At 37.8% G+C, this 23,129-nt stretch overlaps 1 protein-coding gene across 43 annotated transcripts in view; it reads right to left on the reverse strand.

The window, feature by feature from the left end:
* Window positions 1–23,129, reverse strand: part of Ptprd (protein tyrosine phosphatase receptor type D) — a 2,211,569-nt gene that overhangs the window by 34,578 nt on the left and 2,153,862 nt on the right. For all 43 annotated transcript variants that reach the window (XM_029475790.1, XM_029475789.1, XM_029475786.1 and 40 more), the window contains 3 exons: window positions 22,926–23,101; window positions 6,004–6,123; window positions 5,373–5,527 (listed from right to left, as the gene is read on the reverse strand). In XM_029475790.1, coding sequence (XP_029331650.1) covers window positions 5,373–5,527; window positions 6,004–6,123; window positions 22,926–23,101 — 451 coding nt within the window. The remainder of the gene's footprint in view (window positions 1–5,372; window positions 5,528–6,003; window positions 6,124–22,925; window positions 23,102–23,129) is intronic.

The following is a 23,129-nucleotide window of genomic DNA, read 5'->3' on the forward strand; positions in this document are numbered from 1 at the left end:
CTCAAAGTCCCAAGATCTACCTCCCTCTGCTTTGTGAATGTATCACCATGCCTGCCTTATTGGTTTATATGTGGCAAGTATCTGACTAATTTATACATTTACAGGTATTCTCTTATTTAATATACAAACAATGCTTGGAAGGAAATACTATTGCCAAACAGAATACCCTTTAAGGTTCCCAGAGAGAGAAGAAAATTTAAAATGAGAAAACATGCATTCTCTTCCAGACTCTGCTTCCAGTTGAGCACACAATATCAGCTACTCTTTTAACTTTTCAGTTCTCAATTTGCCTCCCCCTATAGAGCAAGGACAGTGATAATATCAACCTGTCAGATCAAATAAATGGTGGGGAGATAATCTTCAGATAACTGTATTCCCACATAAAAGTGAGCCCCTTGCTCTACCTGCACAGCGAGCAAAAATGGCAATTCTAGTCACCATTGCAGGGACAGTAATGGTACAGATCTGATGCACAACTGTGAAGTCAGCATCTTACACCATGGGCCTCATGGCTTTATGTCTATAGTGGTTTTCCAACAGAATTTCTACTTTACCAAGCAGCTAGAGTACTACTCCACTCCAAACTCTTTCTTCATTTTAACTTTAATACTTTGTGTGTGTCAGCAGGGTTGGGAATTGCCAGAGGGGGAAGATAGGAAACCATTCCTTTTAATGCTGCTGTTTGCACAATTATAATCTCTTATAAAATTATACAATATTGAGGACTCAACATCTTGCTTTGCATCACTCTGTTGTTTGATTCATTTAAACATGTGAGTTTTATGCAGAATGATTTCTGTGTTAGGAACAAGGCCTGGGATCCCAAATTCCACATGGTATAATTACTTCTTCTCACCTTAAAATGTTTGAGGTGGAAAAAACCCTATGTAATTTGTATATTCCATCCACCTTTTTATCTGGAGATGATTTTTTTTTTTAACAAATGAAAACAAATTTTCCAGGTTTATGGAAAATCCCAGTCTCATCTTTCAGATTGTGCTTGTTACAAAACTATCACATTTGGCAAGAAAATGATTTCTGCCCAGAGGGAAGATTTAAATGGGGAATTGGGACTAAGAATGGAGCCTAGAAACAGTGGTTCTAAACATACAAGACAAATTTTTAAAGTACTAGTAGCACCTTTGGGTCACAGGGTATTTTATATACAATATTTGCAAGACTTTTGACATTGAGAAGGCTATTTTCCTCAAATTTCTGTTGGCTTTAAGGATCGACAGTTATGCAGCAAATAAGACCTAAATAAGGGCTGGAGAGATGGCTCAGGGATTAAGAGCACTGATTGCTCTTCCAGAGGTCCTGAGTTCATTTCCCAGCAACCACACAGTGGTTCCAAAGCCCTCTTCTTATGTCTGAAGACAGCCACAGTGCACTCATAAAACAAGTAAATAAAATCTTAAAATTAAAAAAAAAAAAACTAAGACCTAAGTACTTTGATTTTGTTTTTATATGCCAGTTGAAAACTAACAGGAAGATTGGCTTTAAAAATTCTTTCCAACACCAAATGTGTCATTTTTAAATGCATGTGTACATACATGCGTACACTTTCATAAGCATGAGTGTTGGTACACATGTGTATGTAGATGTATATAAATTTGTGTGTGTAAAATGCCAAGGACAACGTCAAAGTCATCCTCTATTTGCCTCCTTTGAGACATGGCCTCTCATTATTTGGGATCTCACCAAGTAGGCTAGACTGGCTGGCCATCAGGTTCCAGGGATCCTCTTGTCTCTGCACCCTCCCCTCTGGAAGAACATGTTTGCACTACCAAGCTCTCAAAGAACTGCCAGCCTCAAAGTCCAGCACATTCATGTGGGTTAGGGGAACTCAACACATTTCCTCTTACTTATAAATCAAGCACTTCACCGAATGTGCTAGCCAGCAGGTGACTTTTAAACAGGCCCATGCTTAATAGTCTATTTGTACATCGAAGACATTAACTAATGTTTATCTGGCCTTGGATTTATCTAGGTGGGTCTAGAATCTGGATTGAATTAGGAATCTTAAAGATTTGCATGACCTTCAGAAGATTTGTTTTATTAGCCTTAAGACAGCTTCATTTAAAAGACAAGTTCAGGGATATCAAACTGTCTCCCTTTCTATTTATTCATTATATACATACATATATATATATCATGTATATATATGTATATATTTATATTGCCATTCCATATATGTGTATATAAATATATAATGATTACATATAATATGTTATAGGATATATATCCTATAAAGAAAATATACTTTCCTGTAATCAAAATATATAACTAAAGAGTATCATGGCTCAAAGTTTTACAATTGATTCAATGAAATTACAGTTTCATCTCAACTTAATTCATTTGTAAGAAGTATCAAATATATAAAGTTCTTACAGCCTTTTTATATCAGAAGATAGAATTTATAGAATATGTTCAGAATTTTAAAAATTACTTTTATGTCAGATAACCACCTGAAACCAGCTCTCTTTATACAGGGACATGAAAGGAAAGATACAAAGTTCAGACTTCACCTTTTAGGCACTTAAAACTCAAGTTCCATGTATCCTTAACAGAATCATTTTGAAAGTTAAAAGCTTTTCAAGTTTCCATAAGCAGAGACTGCATGCTATAAATCATATCCTCTAATTCAGGCCATTAAAATGTCCACTATTACAAGAAAAAATCTGGTGAAATCGCAATAGTAGAAAATACTAAAAATACTGGAAAAGTAGCCTATTAACTATTTGGATATGTTGGATATATGTTAACACCTGAGTATAAGATTATGTCATTGCTGAGCCGGGTGTGGTGCCGCACGCCTTTAATCCCAGCACTTGGGAGGCAGAGGCAGGCGGATTTTTGAGTTCGAGGCCAGCCTGGTCTACAAAGTGAGCTCCAGGACAGCCAGGGCTACACAGAGAAACCCTGTCTCAAAAAAAGAAAAAAAAGAAAAAAAAAAAAAAGATGATGTCATTGCAGTAATAGTTCAGCACTCCTTACCTAGAGTTTTATATGTGCATGTAAGGGCACACATACATGTTAATATATTGATGATTTAACATCGTCTTACACTTTTGAATCATTTCCTGACATGACATTCCATCATCATAAAGTTCCTACTGCTGTGAATAGTGTTGCTATATTTATAAATAGAGAAATATAGATAAAGAGAAATTCAATAAGTCTCCCCAAAGCACAAACCTGATGAGTAAGAGCAGCCTTTCTCTAAAAACAGCGGCACTCCTCCTAAAGGACCACTATCTCTAGTACCTCCTCTTCCTGTGGGTAGGGCATCAGACATTAATATTTTTTTATGTCATTAACTTACAGAATTCGCAGCACAAATTTAGGAGGAAATTGTAGTATTTCCCTAAACAAACAAAGTATGTATTAGTACTTTGAAAAAGTAAAATTACTTCTTCAAAGCCACAATGGACAGGTAGACCTAGGAAGACAAACTTGAGGTCTAGTTCTTTCCTTTCACATTTGTGTGGATTCTTGGGATTAAACTCAACTTGGGAGGCAAGTGTGTCCACCCACAGAACCGGCGTGCCAGACCCAGGATGGTATGTTAATATAATACAAATCACAATATGATTGTTCAATAGAAACTTCCAAAATACTTTCCCCATTTGTCATTATTTTACGACTTTAATTCTTCCCCTCTCTCTTTCTTTCTGTGAGTGCTGTGTGTGTGGTGTGCTTCTTACTGGCACAAGGCCTATAAGAGCAGCATTTCTCTTTTGAGGCCTATTTCCTGCTTCTCCATCTGAAAATGTTTTGTGTACTTCCCACATGATCTTTATCATCAAGTTTAGCTGGTGCCAACTGGGGTACCATGTAACCAGCTACATTAGCTGTTTGAGGCTTTTAAAATGGTTTATACTGCAAAGCACAAAGTATTCTCTGAAAGTAACAAGCAGGAGACTAAGACTTGGCTTTCACTACAAAAAACCACTTGCTCAAACAAATTAAAATTATTTTATGTTTTATATTCATGTAGAGAATGACAGCTGATATCCAGTCCTTAGAGGCCCCTCTCCTGCGTGTGAAAGAGCTAGAACCAGGTAACAAGACATGGGTTGAATAGAGCATTGTACCGCTGTTAGTGCTCCTCTCAAATAGTGCAGATTCTCTATTACAATTGGAATATCAATAAAATTAATGCATAAAAAGTTTCAAAATTATAAGGTGTCAGTCACTAACACAAGTTAGTTCTGTTACTGGCTTCTATCAGGAGCCATAGTATCCCATTCAGGAACTTTCCAGACTATTGTTTAGCAATTACTTTGGTCAGGTGGACAGGCAGGTAAATTATATAGGTTTTATTCTGCATTATTTGCCAATGGTCCCATTTTGAGGGTCTATTACATTACCCTATAATATGTACCCTAAATGATGCTATTAATTTATGATATAAGCAGGCTCATAATGCATTTTTCTTCTCTTTCTATTAAAAACTCCCACACTTTAATTTGATTCCCTTGTTCAAGAAGACATATTGAATTACTCAGATTACAAAGAGCTATTGTGAAAGTATATGACCATATTCACTCAGGGTCACAGAAGAGAATGTGCCCAGTGATAGGGAATATATAGAATCTAAGTAGGCATCTTGAATAGTTTGTTACTAGGAGGGACACTTGAGAGGAACTCAGGTATCCTGAAGAGATGAGCTGAATGTTATAAAGGATTAACAGTTCCATATTCAGTCACTGTGTGATGATATAGACGGTGGCAGTCAGAATTGAGGAAAGGCATAAGTTATACATTTCAAGAAAAATTCCTCATTTTGATGTACATAATAAAACTTTTTACAAATTGCATGTGTTTTATAAAATTGTTTTCAAAACCAAGATAGTGCATTTTTTGTATTTTAACTGATACTAAAAATAGGTAAATGCAATTATCGTTACATTATCACACCTTTCAAGAAATCTTAAATGACTACAGCACAAGAGCCCATTGAAAATTTCATAAAAAATATTTTTAGAGGACATTTTTCCATAAAAAGATAAAAAGCAACCCTTTTTTAAAAGGTTAAAATGTAATCCTTTCTGCTTTGTTTATCCTCACACATTTAACTTTGTATTTATCTATTTAGTTATTTTTGCACCAAAGAGAAAGTGGTGTGCTGGCAGTGTGTGGGTGGGGTGGTGATAGGGAATAATATTATATCCAGAGGTATGAATCCAGTCTTTTCTACTAATCTCAGTACAGGACTCAATTAGCAAGAGCCATTTGAATGAATGTGTTTACCATCTCACAGACTCAACAATCTGCAAAGAGAACATTTGACATAGAGTAATTTGTGCTTCTTTGCTCCCTCAGTCCTTTTGGCTGAAAATAAACCAAATGTTCTCAATGGTCCTTACCTGCAGTGTACAACCATTGGCCCTGCATCTGGAGGATTGCAGGTTTTGACTCTCCGTAAGAAAGCTAGGAAAGGTGTGGGGTGCTCTGGAACACCATGATCAGGCCAGGCGGTGAACTGGAATTGTCTCACTTCTCTCTTCTCACTCGATCCATTCTGTGACACAGGAAGACTTGCTCAGACACTGCTTTCTAACATTAGTAGCTAATGATGAGTACCACTAAAATATGCTGTCTCAATTCTTTCTTTTTAGGGTATGGCCTTTGAAGACACAATACCTGGAGACCCAAGCCCTGAGCTACCCCTCAATGATCAGTGGTTGCTCAGGCAGGTAAGCTTGTCACATGAGAAGCTCTCTGCCATCTGGCTGCAACCATCTGGAGTGCTCTTGTCTATTTACAGAAAGAATTAGTTCTTTGATTTTGGGGAACCTTTCCTCAGAACACGGATTTGTTTCATTGTTACTGATAAAACACTGGTCCATGAGAAAGGGGGCTGGATGATAAATTCAAGAATGATCTCACAATTCCCTGTTACCAGTGGCACCAAGATTTAAGTAAAAAGGCTTGAGGGGCTTAGTTTCTTTAAATAATAGGAAAAACAGGGCAAGAGAACAGAGATAAAGAGCAAACCTTATAAAGTGCAAATGTCCGGACACAGTATGTGGCAAGCTCCACAGTATCCAGCAGCGTCACCTGGACCAGCCCGTGAGTTTCTGTGCCTCTGCTGGGCCAATACTGGTCACACTTCACCTAAAGAAAGAAGTGACATATTCAGGCCAGATGCTCATCAACTCTTCTCTTAGCTTTCTTCTGAGTTGCTGTCGAAGGAAAACAGCTTTTCCACATTTCATTTTATGTTGATCTTTTTTCTGGCATGCCTTCTTGTTATCCCCAAATATGTAAATTACTCCTCCAATGCCAATATAAACCACATTAAAAAAAACTGGTAGAAATATTAAGCAGTAACAGATTCAATTTTCTGGGAAAAAATAAGTTGCAGATTGCTGCTGGAAAAAAAATAGGGATAGAGATATTTGAAATTTTAGAGTAGTTGGGGGAACCCATTTGTTATTTGGTAGACACTATGATTCCCATCAGAAAGATTATACTTAGACATTTAAAATACATGGCTAGATAGCATTCATCCATCAAGATTTTACAGGCACACACAATTCCACAATGCCTGCTCGCAACTTTCAAATATACTTGGTTAAAGAAAAGTAGAAATAATTTGAAAAATCTATCAAAGTGTAATACACAACACAATAAGTGTTACTTAAAATACAAGATAAATGGTATTTGTATGCAAAACAAATGAAATCTGTAGCATCTACGGGAACGATCTGTCTGCTCTTTAAGTATGGCTTTTGGAGGGTTATTAGAGCAGTGTGGTTTAAGTAGTACAATTCATTCACTTAAGATAAATGACCTACTATTTCCCTGTGAAGTGGAACAGTCCATGTAAGAACTACTCAAACCCAATTAGTTTAGCTGTGACAAAGAATAATCCAACCCTGTTGTAAGCGTCAGATTTACTGCAGGTGCCCACAGTGCAGCAAAAAAGCATAATAAAAATGACAAAGGCATTATATTTTCTACTGAGGTCATAGGTCAGAAAATATTTACCCATCCTGCCACAGAGAAAAGAAATGTGGAAATGCTATTTCACTGTAACCAAAGGAAACACACTCTTTCTGCAGGCAAAAGAGCGATACTGGGGCACGTTAGGATGCACATCCTTCATTTGACAAGGGAGGAGTCGAAAGTATGCCTATACAAAGGTAACAGGCATTGTACTCATAGATGCTAGAAATTTGTGGTCTCGTGAACATAATTATATAATTATGTACTTTTTAGCTTAATAAAATACTAGCAACAGACTCAGAATGTCTCTGTTGTTTGGATTGCATTCAGTCTGTGTTGTCTGGCACTCAGGCTGTTTCTGCATAGATACCAGACCTTCTTAAAAGGGAGAGTTTTCACCTACTAGACAATTTCCCTGAGAAGATAAAGGAGGAAGACACTGGACTCTGTATCTGTCAATTTAGCATGTAGACGCTGAATTCACAAGGTTTGACTCCATTGCCTTTCTCTCAACTATGAGGTCACAGGAAGTCACCTCTGACTAAACAAGCAACATGAAAGGGTTCAAATACAAAATGAGTTGCAATAATGTTAAAATACTTTATATGTTTTCTACATTCACAAAATAAACAGGTGTTTTTATTTCTACTATAGGTTGCAACTCAAAGGGGAAAAAAAACACATAAGAAAGTTAGTTTTTCAAGGACAATACTAGTAAGATAGGTTGAACACTTCCACATATCTCCTGATCATTTGTTAAACCGACACCACACCTGTCAAATTTACCAAAGTACTAGTTGAAAGCAATCACAGTACTCAAGGAATAAAAAATAACTCATGGGAAAAGTCCACAAAAATTAGGCCAAAGTAATTTTTAAAACCAAGGGAAAAAAAATACAAGGTTGATGTCTTGCTGGAGTGGATGAAATATCTTTATAGGCTCACATTGTGTACATGAACATATGTGGTGTCAGTGCGGGGTAAGAGGGCCCCTCATGCTCAAGTGAGCAATGGTGGCAATTTATCCCCATGTTGGTCTTCCCCCTTGATTCCTTCTCAATGTAACCTGCACAGATGTCTTCTGATTTCACAGGGTTAAGAGCTTATATTTTGCAGTAAATAATACTTTAAAGCTTATGTTTTTAGTCCTATACTACACGAATATTTTCTCATTCCTATCTCATAGTATGATGTATAAGATTATGAGAAAAATAAGTGTTTGAAAGAGATTTACTACTTCTTGATTAAGGACTCTGGATATATCATTAAGGTATTTTTAGAAAGTATTTCTTTGATTTTTTTTTTTGATATTAGAAATTCATTATTTCCCCTTTTCTGTTCCTCACTTCAAATCATTCCATATATCTCTCCATGCTCTCTTTTAAATTCATGAGCTCTTTTTCACTAATGGTTATTACATACATATATCTTTATGCTTTTATATAATTAAATGTATAAATACACCTCCTTAGTTAGTATAACATTACTTGTACCCAGGTTTTCAGAACTAACCACCAAAACTTCATATATAAGTTAATATATAAATTCACCCCTTATAATGAAATTTTCTCTTTGCAACAGCTGGAGACCATTATGAAAATTACAACCAATCTAAATGCAATGTTGGGAACCCAATCCCATGGATACATCTATTACAAAACTCTGTAACCAAAGCTCAAGGATCAATGCAGATGAAATGCATGGTTCAAGTAATAAAGGGACACCAGAAAGTGAAATGGAGCTGAATCCTATGTTCAAAGAGATAAACAGATTAAGGTAGTGGTGACTTTGGGGCAAGATCTCACCCAGCTAAACTAAAGCCCAAGCATGGTGGTATATACACCATTCCAGGAAACAGTTGCAAGCATAACTATGAGTTCAAGGCTAGCCTGATATAGAGAAATTTCCAAGTAAAGAAAAGCTTGAATTCAGGCCTGGGATATACACCTTTGATCCCATTATTCAGGAGACAGAACCAGGGAGATCTTTGAGTTCAAGGTCAATTTACAAAACAAGTTTCAGGACAGCCAAGTTTAGGCATTGAGGGAGATGGAAAACAAAAAGCTGATGTTAGTAGAACTAGAGGACCATGTTCCAGCTACTGCAAGCAAAACTTGGCAGCTTTGGCCATGTGGCTCTGGTTTTAGATTCAAAAATAGAAGGGACTACTGGGACAATTGATGCTGGTTAACTGGAGCTAAGAAATTAGCATTGATTACAAAGAGATCAGTATCACTGAGATGAGATTTTTCTGGGAAGTGTTGCACAAAGAAGGGAGTGTTCCAGAGATAAGTGATACCTAGACTTGGTAATGTGTTAGAATCACCCAGGTGGTATTGGTTTTAAAGGTTCCAAGGGGTCACAGTAAATAGCTGAAGCTTGTCACTGTGAGAGGCCAGGGAAGGCCATTTATGAAGGTGCAGCCTCAGTGTAGTTGATGGCTCAGGATGGAAAGGGTCATACAAAGAAGTTGAGACTTAGTACCATGAAGAGAGTTTATGAAAGGCTATTGGTGAAGCCTAGTTGCAGCAAAAGACCCCAGTGTAGTGGAAATGCCAGTACTATGGTCATTTTGTCTGTTCAGCAGTAGAACCCTAAAACACACTCCCAAAAGAAAATAGTCACTCATGATAAAAGTCCTGGCAAAAACAGGAATAGAGGGGGTCTATCTTAACAAACTAAAGGCAATATACTGGAAGCTCACAACTACCATAATACTAAATGGAGAAAAACTCAAAATATTCCTACTTGAATTAGAAACAAGACAAAGACATTTACTCTCTTCACATCTATTCAACATCTTAATTGACATTGCTGATCACACTAGATAGTTACAGGTAGAAGAAGAAAACCTGACACTTATCTCTCAACCCTGTAAAAAAAAAGTAACTGATCTATAAATCAATGAAGGATTTCAACATAAAACCCAATATCCTAAATATGATAGAGGAGTAAGCATGGATGATGTTGGAACTCATTGGCACAGGAAATGATTTCTGAACAAGACACTGGTAGCATAGCCATTGAGAACAAAAATTAAGAGGTGAGATCCAATAAAAGTAAAAAGATTGGGCAAAAGACATCACTATTCAATTGAAGAGGCAGCCCACAAAAAGGGGGAAGGTCTGTGCCAGCTGCATATCTGACAAACTGAGTTTTTTTGATGTACAAAAACCTCAAAAAATTAAAAATTAATAAACATTCAATTAAAAATAGGGCATGGATCTAATCAGAGAGTTCTCAAAAGATGAATTGCAAATATATATATTCAACATCCTTAGCCATCAGGGAAATTCAAATTATCAACTTTGAGATTTCATCTTAACCTACTCAGAATGGCTATGATAAAAAAGAAATGGATACAAATTCTGGCATTGATATATAGAAAGGAAAAACACTTATTCACTACTGGTGGGATTCAAACTATCGTGGCAGTATGCAATCAGTGTGGTGGTTCCTTAAAAGATAGAACTTTATCTATGAGACAATCCAGCTATTACACTCCCAGCATCTTTCCAAGGGACTCCATCCTACTGTGGAGGTACCCATCTTGCTCCATTCACCATAGCCAGGAAATGGAAACAGCTGAGGTGTGTATCAACTGAGGAATGGGTAATGAGTATGCGGTACACGTTCACAACAGAGTATCACTTAGATATTAAGAAAAATTATATTTTAAAATTCACAGGTATGGGACTCATTCCATAACTGAACATGGAGAAACTGGGCAGGTACTGAACTGGAAGCTTCACCCTACTGAGTAACACTGGTATCATTGGAGGGTACTATATGCACTACTGGAGGAGAAAAGTAATTATGAATGTCAGCTAGCTACAAACGTAGCATAATGACCTGCCCACCAGTGCAATAGTGGCATGAAGATTAGGGAAATAATTACTTTTTGATTGGATTTGAGGCCTACTCCATGAGATGTGACCTATACCTGAAACTGTTAATGAGACTAACAACATGATGCTGGATGTATCAGGAGGTATAGGGGAAGCCTACTAATATTCTGCTAAATGAACACAGCTGTAAAACAACTCCTAACAACCTACTGTTAAACTCATAGATCCACGCATAGCTCAGTCCCCAAGGGAGCAGCTTTTTGCACTTGACAGTAATGGATATAGAGACCTATAACTGGATAAAGTGCGGATAGTGAGAGACTATCAGATTCCTCTTCTCAAGGTCCAGGAATATGTGCAAAAGAGGGAGTGGAAAGATTGTAAGAGTCAGAGGAGGCAAACAACTCCAACGAAATAGAACTTTCCACAGATAAGATGGCTGACAGACAGGAACTCTGTGGGCTCACATACAAGACTTTCAAAAGTTCAACCCAGACAAAATCCCAACATGGAGAATGGAATGGGTACAAAGACTCACTTCTAGTCAAGACGTTATTTGACATTGTTTACTAAGGAACAATCCGTTTTCTCCAATGGAATCACTCTGGGTATATTAACCAATATTTCAGAGTAGCCCTCATGCTCAGAAGTAGTGATCAAACTTATACTGGAGTACATGGTTTGTATATGTGTGTCACCTTGTTTCTAAGAAAGAGAAATAGTATGAACTTGACTCAGTAAGGAGTTTGGGGAAGGTCTAGCAGTGGATTGGGAGGTGGGGGAAGATCTGGGAGTATTTAGGGGAGGGGAAAGACTATGATCCCAATACTTTGAATATAATTCTGAAAAAGTAAAAGCTTTTAAAGAGAAGCAGTTTCCTCTGGAATGTGGTGGAGTTAGTAGTAATGAATACCTTCAACATCAGGAGGCACAGGCAGGCAAGTCTCTGAGTATATGAAGCCAGCCTAATGTACAAAGAGAGTTCCATCCAGGAAAGGCTCCACAGTGAAAGCCTGCCTCAACAACCCCCCCCCCAAAAAAACAACAACAACAACAAAAAACAAACCCAAAACAAAAACCCATGATAATCACACAATAGGCACCACCATAAAATAAATAACTGCTCTTATAGAAAACACTTATTAATAAAATATACCCTTATTCAATAAAATATAATGTTTCATCTAAGGAAACAAAAGAGATTCACAAGTGGATGGATGAACTATTCTTAGGGAGGTAAGCCAGATCAAAAAGAAGAACATCACTTATTTCCTCTCACTGTGGATGCCAGCTTTGAATCTTCAAATGTATGTATTTCATTTGGAAGACCACATACAGAATTAAGGAAATAAATGGGAAAGGTAAGGAGGGATTTGGGATGTGGTGCAGAAAGAATGCAGTGGTCAAACGGGAATAATAGAACAGATGTGGTTATAATGGGATAAGGAGAGAAGGACAGGCTAGAGGAGGGAATGTGGGGAGCAGTAAATCACATTAAAGGCCTTCTAAACATCATATGGAAAACTACCACTGTAGAATCTTCCTAACACACACACACACACACACACAGAGAGAGAGAGAGAGAGAGAGAGAGAGAGAGAGAGAGAGAGAGAGAGTTGAATTGTTCTTTAATTGAGTGATTCTGTTCCTACTAAATACGACAAGGTAGCAAATAAAAAGCCCATCTTTTGAATTTATTGCCCAACAAAGGTCTCAAAGAGCCTCAAACATTATACTCCATTGCCAATGATTATCTACCAGAAATTGTTGGCAAGACCCCTTTGCTTAAGATACTGTATACTTGAATCATAGAACAGTGAAAAATCAAGCTATTACTCACCTGAAATTTCATCCCTACTGACAAGTTTTCATAGTACTGGCAGATGCTATGCATGCTAACAGGGGAGAAGACTAACAACATGGGAGTAACTGATCAGTTTTTGATTGGATTTAGGTCCTGCTCCACAAGATAAAACCCAAACTTGGCACCACTATTGGGCCTAGAACCTATTGGCTAGACAGATTCCAAACACTAGGGTGGATGTACTATGATTACTCTGATAAATGGACATTGTATTAAACCAATTCCTAATGACTTAGATTAATGCATTTTCAACTCTCATCAAAGAAGCTTCTATTTGCAGTAGGTAGTGATTAACATAGAGACCAATAACTGATCAAAGTACAGAGAATAAGACAGACAGAAATGCTCAACTCTAAATGGGAATTAGCACCATCTAGACCCTAGTCTCAGGTATTCTCTTGAAATAGGCGATGAAAAGATCACAACAGAAAGATACAGAAGATGACTCTAAGAAAGCATTGTTTTCTGGTGACAGCAGGGCAATTGCATACACTAATTCACAGTCATTATGACAGCATGAAAAAGACCAGTGGAGACTCAAGCCAAACTAAATATTAAGGAGGTAGACACTGACTCCCACTCCTAGCCAAGGAACTACTGGCAATAGAGAGCAACTGGAAGAGGGACAGTCCAGTTTAATATATATATATATATATATATATATATATATATATATATATATATATATGTATATATAGCCACTGGAAAGTCAACCATACATCCAGGAATATATGGCCAACATAAATCGGACTTGATAAGATTTAGAAAAGATTATGGCAGAAAAGTTAGGCAAGTAGGGAAGGAGTGGAACTGGGAGGTACAGTGGGTAAATATGATCAAAACATACAAAACTTTCAAGGAAATAATGAAAATATTATTCCAATAAAGAACAATAATTTAAAATATAATCTGGAAAAGGTTTTGTGGAGACCCTTTAAAGGTAAGCTACTTCCACCAGCAAAAGTTTGTGATCTGAGTTCTATGTCTGCTGCTGGGTAGAAACATACATTCTAAACTTTCCCAATGACAGTAAGATTCAAATAACATATGACTTCTGCATCCCCTAAAGAGTTAATCAAATTGACCTTTTCATAATGGCAAGGACAGCAACCAGAGGGAAGCTCTGGAGACATATTGAAGAGACCTGAAGAGATGGGTAGAATAACTGTCTCCTTATTGAGAAATGAAATGAGAAGCCCTTCCCCCAAGTGTTGATTACACACCCTGCTTACTTCTGTGAGTTCTAAGTCAAAAACTGTAAATATCTTTCTTCTCCTTTCTATTTCTTTTTTGAATAACAATGCCAGTCCTAGTCATGTTTGCATTGACCCTCTAGGCACTCACTCACAATCTTTCTCTAAAGACTCGTGCTCCCCTTTTTTCTTGTAGCTGCTCAGACTTGTTTAAAAAATGCAGTCTTATCCTTTCTTCTTCTCCATCTCCCTCCACTGAGCGTCGCCTAAGACTTATAGCTAGTTTGCACTAATATTTTTCTTTTAAACTCAAATAAAGCCATTCTTGAACTTCAAAGCAACAAATATTATTTAAATGCATCCAAAAATAAAACCCAGGTAGGTGTTGTTATAATAGGTTGGAGCATCCTGCTTTGGAGGACTCTCATTCTAGTTCATGGTCATTTCAATATGGCTTATCTTAAAAGTGGCACCCAGTGGTACTCAACAAAGGTGGCCAACTTTATAATCAGGAATGTGGCTTAGAGTGGCTTATTTTTAAATTATCTATCACCTTCTGAAATCAAATTTTTCTCATTTCAATTTACTAAAGACTTACTAAATTTGGCAAACCATCTGAAGTCCACTTAAAACCAAACAGTTCCCCCTCAGAGTTCCAGCATTCCTGCTCTGAATCGCATCTGTTGCCCAGTATTTTGAGAAGCAAGAGGTAAGGAGGCAAAGAAGGAGTGAAAGTAGCCAGATAGTAATGTTTGAGACACTGTAACTTGCTAAAAGTGACTGTCTATCCATATTGAGCAATTGTGGCCATAGTGACTGTTGGAGTCTGAATTTTCTATTAGTCATAAACAGCAAGTAGAAATACACTATATAACATAAATGGAAGTAAGTTTTGTACTCCATTTTAAATAATCATTTAATAACAAGATCTAACATTTTAAAAAAGAGTTTCATATAAGTGCCAGGGTCTATTTTAAGTAGAATACATTACTTACTGAGTTATTAAGATTTACAAATTGTAACTTCTGGTGCTATGTTAGTACCAGATTTGTTTACTATTTTGCTCAGTGACTCTGATATTTTTTCAGCAAGTGTTATCCTTTGTCCTCAACTATTACATTTGGCCATATAGTTTCCCAAGTTGCAAAGTTCACATACTTCCTGATGTCACTTTATCTTTACTGACCACTCTTTAGTGGGGGCTCGAGGGGTCATCACAAATGCAAAGTGAGTAATAGCAAATCATCAGATACTTATGCACTTATAGCTTCTCACAATTACAATCACAAATCTAAAACAAATATTCCACAGATCATGGAAATTAGATGTCATAAAACAGCTTACCAGTTCATGAACCACTCTGAAACTTTCTGGATCACTTGCAAAGTTTTAAAAGCTGTTCTTTTACTGTATGATATATTTGTTAGCTAGTGATGCAGAGGTCTCACTCTGAGCTTTGCCAATGACTTGTACTCTTAAACAGATAGGCACCACAGCTTAGGTCCAGGCACTTTGTTATAATCAGAAGATCATTCTGTGATATCAAATACCACTTAGATATTAACTTTTACCAAATGAGTTGTTGGCATCTTTGCATATCGATCTCATCACCATTAACTCCCAAGGAGCGAATGGATGCTCCAATAGCTTATAGTCAGCTCTGCCTCTGGTTTGGCCATTGTCTTTTAACCAGCTACATTCAAGTACCACAATTACCAAGCAGTTCTGTTAGCTGACTGAGCAATTCTATGTATGAATAGTTTCCATAGACCAACCAATGGAGATGGGACTGCATAGCTGTTCATAAACTGCTTCACCCATGATGGAATCATATTGACAGAAAATACAAAAACCATAAAGGTAACTGCTATACTGGGAATACTGGACAGCAGGGAGAATACTTTACAGTGCATAAAAGCTAAGCAACCTAACCCAGCTTGAGAAGATTAGACATGAATATGGTGACAGGGAGGTTTGCACTGTCACTAGAGACTGTTATATCTGGTGCAGATTTGTATATGTATTGTCATGTTTCTAAACAGCTTTAAGCTGACGCTGGGCACTGTAGACAGTGAAGATGGCTAGGGAGAGGAAGGATGACACTTGGTAAGCTACCCAGTATCCAAGAATTGGCCATATTCCTTCTCTTTTATCTGACACTGACATAAGAACACCAAGAGTATGGAAGTTGCTAGATAACGCCCCAGACATCTGTCAGGTTGCCAACACAAGCCTCACACCTTTGTTGCCAGTGTCCCATTTACATTAACTACCTGGTGCTTTCAGAGCCATCCCATATATCATGCAGACTCCAGAGGCAATGTTTGTGCTGCTGTTCCTAAAGTTGCTTAAGGAAAAAGCAGTTTCTGTTCACTTAGATAGGCAGGGTTTGGGCTACGGTTTGAGAAATTAAATGTTCAAGGCCTTTGGCGCTTCCAGTTCTATCTGGAAGAAGACACAGACCTGGCATTTGGAAAGCATTTGCTCTCCATTAAACTCACTGAACCTTGACAACCAGAGAAGCCAAGAATTAGTCTGCCACTGGCCATGGCTAGGCCTTCCAAAACCGATAACAACAACGAAAACAAAAACAGTGCCATTTATAATCTTCAGTGTGATCCTGTCAGATTTTAACCCCGGAGAACTTCAAACTCACAAAACAAGCTCAAGGTTTGTTTTTCAAAAAAGAAGAAAAATTTTTAATGGAATCTGTCTGTTTGTTGGTTTTAACTGCTTCTTGCTCTCAACTGTTTTTAAAAATTATAAAACTAAAGATTAATGTGTCTCCACCTGACTTTACTTTTTGGAGATGTTTACAAAGGTGACATATAAGGATTAGAAGGATAAGTGATCATTAGTCCATTAGTCCACTGACTAAATATCAAGCTTTAATATTCTAGCCCCCTGAAATATTACCTCAGGGAGGAATGAATACCACCAGCCCAGTCTCCTATGCCTTGACAGTGTCAGATCTCCATTCATTAACACACACACCAAAATATAGTGATAAAAGAATAGTTTCTTTTTCTCTGACTTAAACTATGACCAAGGTCAGTTGCAGAAAACATTTATCTGTAATGGGTGTTATCAACTGATCCATATGCACAAATGGAAAATATAATTTTGATATTTTGAAATTATAGAACTCCTTACCTCCAGGACTACCTTTTACAAACTATTTGACAATTCAAATCATATCTCATTTGTTGCCTGTCAAAATTTCTCTCCTTATCTCTAACATTTAGAGCATTAAGTCACATCCAAATAACTCTATCTAACTCACTCAGTTCCCACTATGAGGCTTCAATACCAACAGTTTCAACTAATAGCTATTAACCAAGGCTGGGTTCTGAGACCAAGTGTAAGACAGATAGCTTCTAAATCTCTTCACAGATACCGTAGCCTCTAACATTCAGAAAGGATACCCCAGCATTTTCTAAGCAGGCTTCTTCAGTCCCTGTCTTATCTACCTCAAGATGGTAGATTAAAATAGAAATCAGCCAGCCAAAAGCACACAGAGGAAGAAAAAAGTTAAAATGTAGACAGTCATCCAGGGATTAAGGGCGTTTCCTGAGCCAGGAATCACCTTGGCCAATCGTACCTTGGAGACTCATTCTTTGGGGGGGAGGCTGCCAATTGTACACCCAGTCACCCACAAATAACACCCTGGAGTGAAAAGGCCAGCTGCATATGTTTTACTGTAACAGTGCTTCACTTTTTCCAAAGATTTTCTTCTTTCCATGTGGTTGCCCAGACCGATCTTTGTGCTTATTGGCATATTATGAAACATGGAAACAATTAGAAACCACATTCTAGGGAAGGAAAATGACTTGCTACACAATCAATGAACTATGCAGAACTTGAGAGGACTTGGCAATTCCAGTGGAAACTGAAGTAAAACTCACAGTATCTTTTATCACAGCACATTCTACAGCGGTTTTAAACTGAGCTGTGGTTTTAAGGCAGCTATCATATTTTATCTTCAAAAACCCAGAATTTAGTGTTCTTATTTGTTTCTTGACTTGCCATAGTAAAACTCCTAAACAAACCAGTCAATTTACAACTGTATTTTAGTATTGGTATGAAAGTTAGTTTTAATTGTCAGTTTAACCTAGAATCAGTTGTGAATAAAATGTCAGTGAGGGCTTTTCTAGATCAGGTTCCTTTGGGTATGTCTGTGGGGGATCATCCCGATTATACAAATTGAGGTAGGAAGGCCCACAGAATTCCCTAGAGAGGCAGGAGATTCTGACTTGTGGAAGAGTAGAAAAGTGAGAGATGTGAATATAAGCATTGCATTCGGCTTTTGACTCTCAGTATAATGTAAGTGGTGCTTCAAATTGACTTTCAGGTAATGACAACTTTAAGCTGAACTAAACAGCCTTCACTAAGTTTCTTTAGGAACTGAAGTCAAGAAGAGAATAGGCACAAACAACATAAAGACCCTCATGGACGTGTAGGACTCTCTCAAGACCACAATTGTCTGAGAGTGAGTAGAGTCAATATGTGTGAACAATCAAACAACTTGTATTTTTAACCCAGATCCCAGACAGCTTCAATCTTTTGTTAAGGGCTGCTTTGACTGTTCCAACGTTAAGAACTATCAATTTCCTAGAAAAAACCCAATGAGACTTTTAGCACAAACAGTTGAACCTAGCATTTGTCTCAGGACATTGAAGGTCACAGTAAACCTCAAGCTCCAGTGAAAGTGAACCAGACAGAGACAAAACAGAAAGCTGCAAAACAGATCGGTTCCAGGAAGAAATGGGAATACAAACAGAAACAAACATAAATGCGGCCCATATTATCTTTAGTGACAAGGACCACACTACATGCCTGGATTACCGATGGGTCCCATACTGTATCATCTTGCCATGATGATATATGAAAGCAACAAATAGAAAAGAAGGTCTTCTGATGATCTGTTTGCAGAATTAATGCGTTGACTCTGTTAAGGTCTGAATTCTGGGAAGCATGCTCAGAGGGAAGGCTAGTACAAAAGTCTGGCTCCCTCTCCGAGAACAATTCAGAGATGAGGCACCGGGTACAGTGAACGGAAATCCACAAGTGCAGTGGGCTCTGTGAGGTTGTTCATGCTTCACTGCTAACAATGGAGAAACCAATTCATTTCATTTGGCAACAAAATGTGGTATTCAGAAGCCAGCCTTGAAACAACAATGCTAAGAAAACAGCCCTCTAACTAAACTATAGCTGAGGCTTTCAATTGCATTTCATCCCAAAAGTGTTTTCTATGTCAAAAGAAGAGCTTCACTGTTCCTCCTAATCCAACCCAAGGAGTCAGGCAATGTGTCAGCTTCTATGCACCTATTAGGAAAGGCTAAAGTGGAGATCTAGGCCATGATATTTGAACTGCAAAGTATAGCTACTTTAAACTGTTATTTAAACAACTTTTATTCTGATGGTGATATCCCTATGTGTAATGGCGTGATATTTCTCCTATCCTTTTAATTCCTGACACAAGGGCTACAGTCAGTAAGTATTTTCATTTACAAAGTATTAATGAGCAGGATAGAAACAGGGGATTAAATGATGGAGACACAGAAAGAGAGGAGTCCTTCACATCTGAGTCTGGTGGAGATCTGTCATTTGCTGATAATCAAGAACATACTTTTATTAGCCCTTGTTATTAAATCTGTTAAATATGCCTTTTAATAAACTTGTACTGTATGCCACACTGGCTCATCCTGAAACTGTTTCCTGGGATGAAGTAAAACACTGGACTATGTCTGAGTGGAGGTCCCTAAATCACAAGTGAACTCCTCCAGCTGCTGGTGACAGTTCTGAATGTGTCTCCTGCTGCACCACAATTGATTAACATGTGCATATGTGTACAACCCCACCTCGCATGCACATGCGCACATCACATGTGTTTACTTGTTCAACTGAAATGGGATGAATTTAACTGAAATTCTGATCCTTCATATAATAATGGATCAGTCTAGAACCAAGTTAGCTCAGTATCTGCTTTAAGTTTGAGTTTTAATGTTTGGAGTAAAGAGTTCTCTTGAGTTCTCAGGTCAAACACAAAGCCTACGATATTCCTAAAGTATGGGGCTATACATCCCTAGGACCTTAGCACTATTCATAATATTGCTTTTATAATAAATCCTAGGCACATTCTTGTTTGAAAGACCAGGAATGCATTCCCTTGTCCTCCAGTTTCTGTAGGTAAAAGAGCAACGGGTCTGGGAAAAGGCGAAGTAGGAAGATAAGAGGAGGAAGATGGACAAACAGATGAAATCTTCTGAGCCACCAGCACTCTGTTAAATCTGCCTCATGACACTTGGTCCCTCTCCTGAAATGTGTACAAAGGACAAACAAAGGGCTCTGGATGTTGGGGGGTCAGGACTCATCTGTCTTATCAGATTGATGATGACTGAGACTGCCCAACTGCCTAATTCGGGTCATCATAAGCTTGGGAACATGCTGAACAACCACAGAATAAAAATAACAGGACAGCAATTTAATTGACCTCCTTAGGCCATTTAACAAAGCAGACCGCCAGACTCGCAAGAGCAAAGAGTAATTAATGAAGGGAGCAAACAAAGGTTCATTTAGTAACTTCCAAATAAGTTCCTCTGTCTGAAGGGGAAAGAAAGGTAGCCTGCAACAAAAAGATAAACTGCAGGTATTTAAGTCACAATACCTTCTGCCAGGAACTGCTCATTACCATCAGATGTCGCAGTGGCAGTGGGGCCAGTAAGAACTAACTTTATTATTAGAAGCAATTAGGAAGAAAAGGGGCAGAATTTCATTTGGTTATTTCAAAACAAGTTTCTGTGCATAGTTTAATGAAGGCCTGCAGTGTCAAGATAAAATGTGTGTTTTACTGAAAACAGCTTTTGCAAATGCCTGCTTGTTACCAGCTGGTATCTCTAGGCAGAGCAGAGCTGGTAGGTGAGATTTACATGCATGCTGTAGTAGAAAAGTTTGGCTGTCTCAGTTTCCTAGGCATGTCATAGGTAGTATGGCTTGATGATAAAGGATATATATTGTGAGGCCAGAATGTGGGTCTTCAATTCCTCTCTCTGACCTTTTTTCAGAGTGACTGTCAGGAGTGTTCTAGGCCTCAGTTTATTCACAGGAAAATGCAAAGTTTATAGAAGCAATCAGTTTTTATAAAATCATTTACATAAAATTGGTTTTAATTCATTGTCAGTACACTTAATGAGTTAGAGATTGTTATAATTATTAACTCACATATATTTAAGGATCATCTGTGTTGGGACTACATCGGGTTTGAATATATTTATATGCTGACTGGCTTTTGCATGTAACATGTAAGACAAACACTGCTTTCAACGCCATAGACATTTCTACATCCATTTATATGGAACCAGGTATTTGCAGAGACTTCACAAGTTTTTGGGTTGGCTAAAGCAGCCCCATAATTCCCACTTTCAAGGCGGCTGTATAGCTTTTTAGTATTTTCCTAAATATGGGCTTTTACCTTATAAATGATCTGGGCAACCTCAGGCTCCCATGTCCTCCCTGCTGTTAGGCTTGGGAACACTGCTGAGTACTGAGCTTGGAAGAACACATAAAGAATCTCATTTGTCTCTTACATGGGGAACTGGGGTTCAACCTCTACGTATGCTTGGAGGCAGGGAAAGAGACCCTTTACCCAAAGTCTCACCATAAGCATGAATGTCCCCATGTTTCAGTGACAATATCTAAATACCTATTTGTAAAATTCCTAAGGTTAAAACTTGAATTTCATCAGCAAAATATGGAAATTGCAGATTCATTAGAGAATATGGCATACTGCTTTGTGCTATGTTTTAAATTTCCAAACCAACAATATTTAACTAATGTGCAGTGGACTATAATATTGGACCCATATGGTGGCTAAAACTCTTTTCTTAGACCTTAACAAGAAATGACTTGTTATTAAAATCTATTCATTTTGGAAAAGCTAAAATTAGCAAAATGCCCTCCACATGTGTCTCTCTCTCTCTCTCTCTCTCTCGCTCTCTCTCTGTTTCTCTCTCTCTGTTTCTCTGTCTCTCTCTCTCTCTCTCTCTCTCTGTGTGTGTGTGTGTTTCTCTCTGTGTCCCTGTGTCTCTCTCTGTTTCTCTGTCTCTGTCTCTGTCTCTGTCTGTGTGTGTGTGTGTGTGTGTGTGTGTGTGTGTGTGTTTGTGTTTCAGCCATATTTTAAACCGAATCATTTTCTGGTTATCCTGAGTTGAACTGAATGATTTATCGATGAGTCCTTTTCAAGGAATTTTAGAGCTTATATGCAGATTATTAGAAAAAAATATGGTGAAAATGTGGGCAGTACTTATGGGTAGAAATCTCCATGGGTTCTTGTTCATAGCTAATATTCATTTTCTCTAAACAAATTATCTCCTCAGATATCACTTTCATTTTCTCTCTAGCAACCATGACTATTGTAACATGTGAGAATTTCCTTTTTAAAAAGATTTACAAGCTTTACTTTTGTTTGTTTTTTGGGATAGGATCTACTTATGCAGCCCTGGCTGGTATTGGTATCAAACTCTATCCTATTTCAGGCTCCTACATGTTGTGTTAAAGGGCACTAGAAAGCATAATCAGACTTTCCCAAAGGAGTTTCAAATTCCTTAAATTCTTGATGAAGGTCTTTTAAATTCTGTGTTGTTGAGTTAGGCAATCCTCATTGGTGAACATCTTGTAGGAGTGGTAGGTTTGAGGAAGCTGGTAAAGTTATTCCCTTGATCTTTCATGCTTATGTATTTGGGAATGAGATCTGAGGCATTTGCATTTCCTTTCTTAGTTCTGTGTCTGATAGGAAAGAGAAAAGGATGGGCAGAGCATAGCATCTGTGAGCTGGGTTCTGCCTGGTTAGACCTTGCTGAAGGATGTGCAGAATTTTGTTTGATGGAGAGAATGGGTCGAAGAGTTTTGAAAAATAGTTCAATCAGAGTTTTTTGACATCCATTTCCAATGACTGACTGTTAAAAAGTGCTACCCTGGGGGGAAAGTGGCTTCTCAGTAGAAAGAAATACACAATGTGAAGATGATGGAAGGAGGATTTTCAAAGAAGTCGACAGTAATCCTTACCCTCGACCTTTCTTCTAGCTTTGTCATCATGACAACTGTGGCACTTCGTTGCTCCCATATCATTCTCCAAAAGTCCCCAAACGTTTCAGGAAGAGATCCCTGGGTTGCAATATAGGCATTTTGTTTCCTATAGCCATCTATGTAGTTGGCATTCACATAGTCACTTCCTGGGATTCCTGTAAAACAAGAAGTATTGTTCAACCA

This window comes from Mus caroli, chromosome 4, assembly GCF_900094665.2.
Source record: "Mus caroli chromosome 4, CAROLI_EIJ_v1.1, whole genome shotgun sequence".
Taxonomy (NCBI): domain Eukaryota; kingdom Metazoa; phylum Chordata; class Mammalia; order Rodentia; family Muridae; genus Mus; species Mus caroli.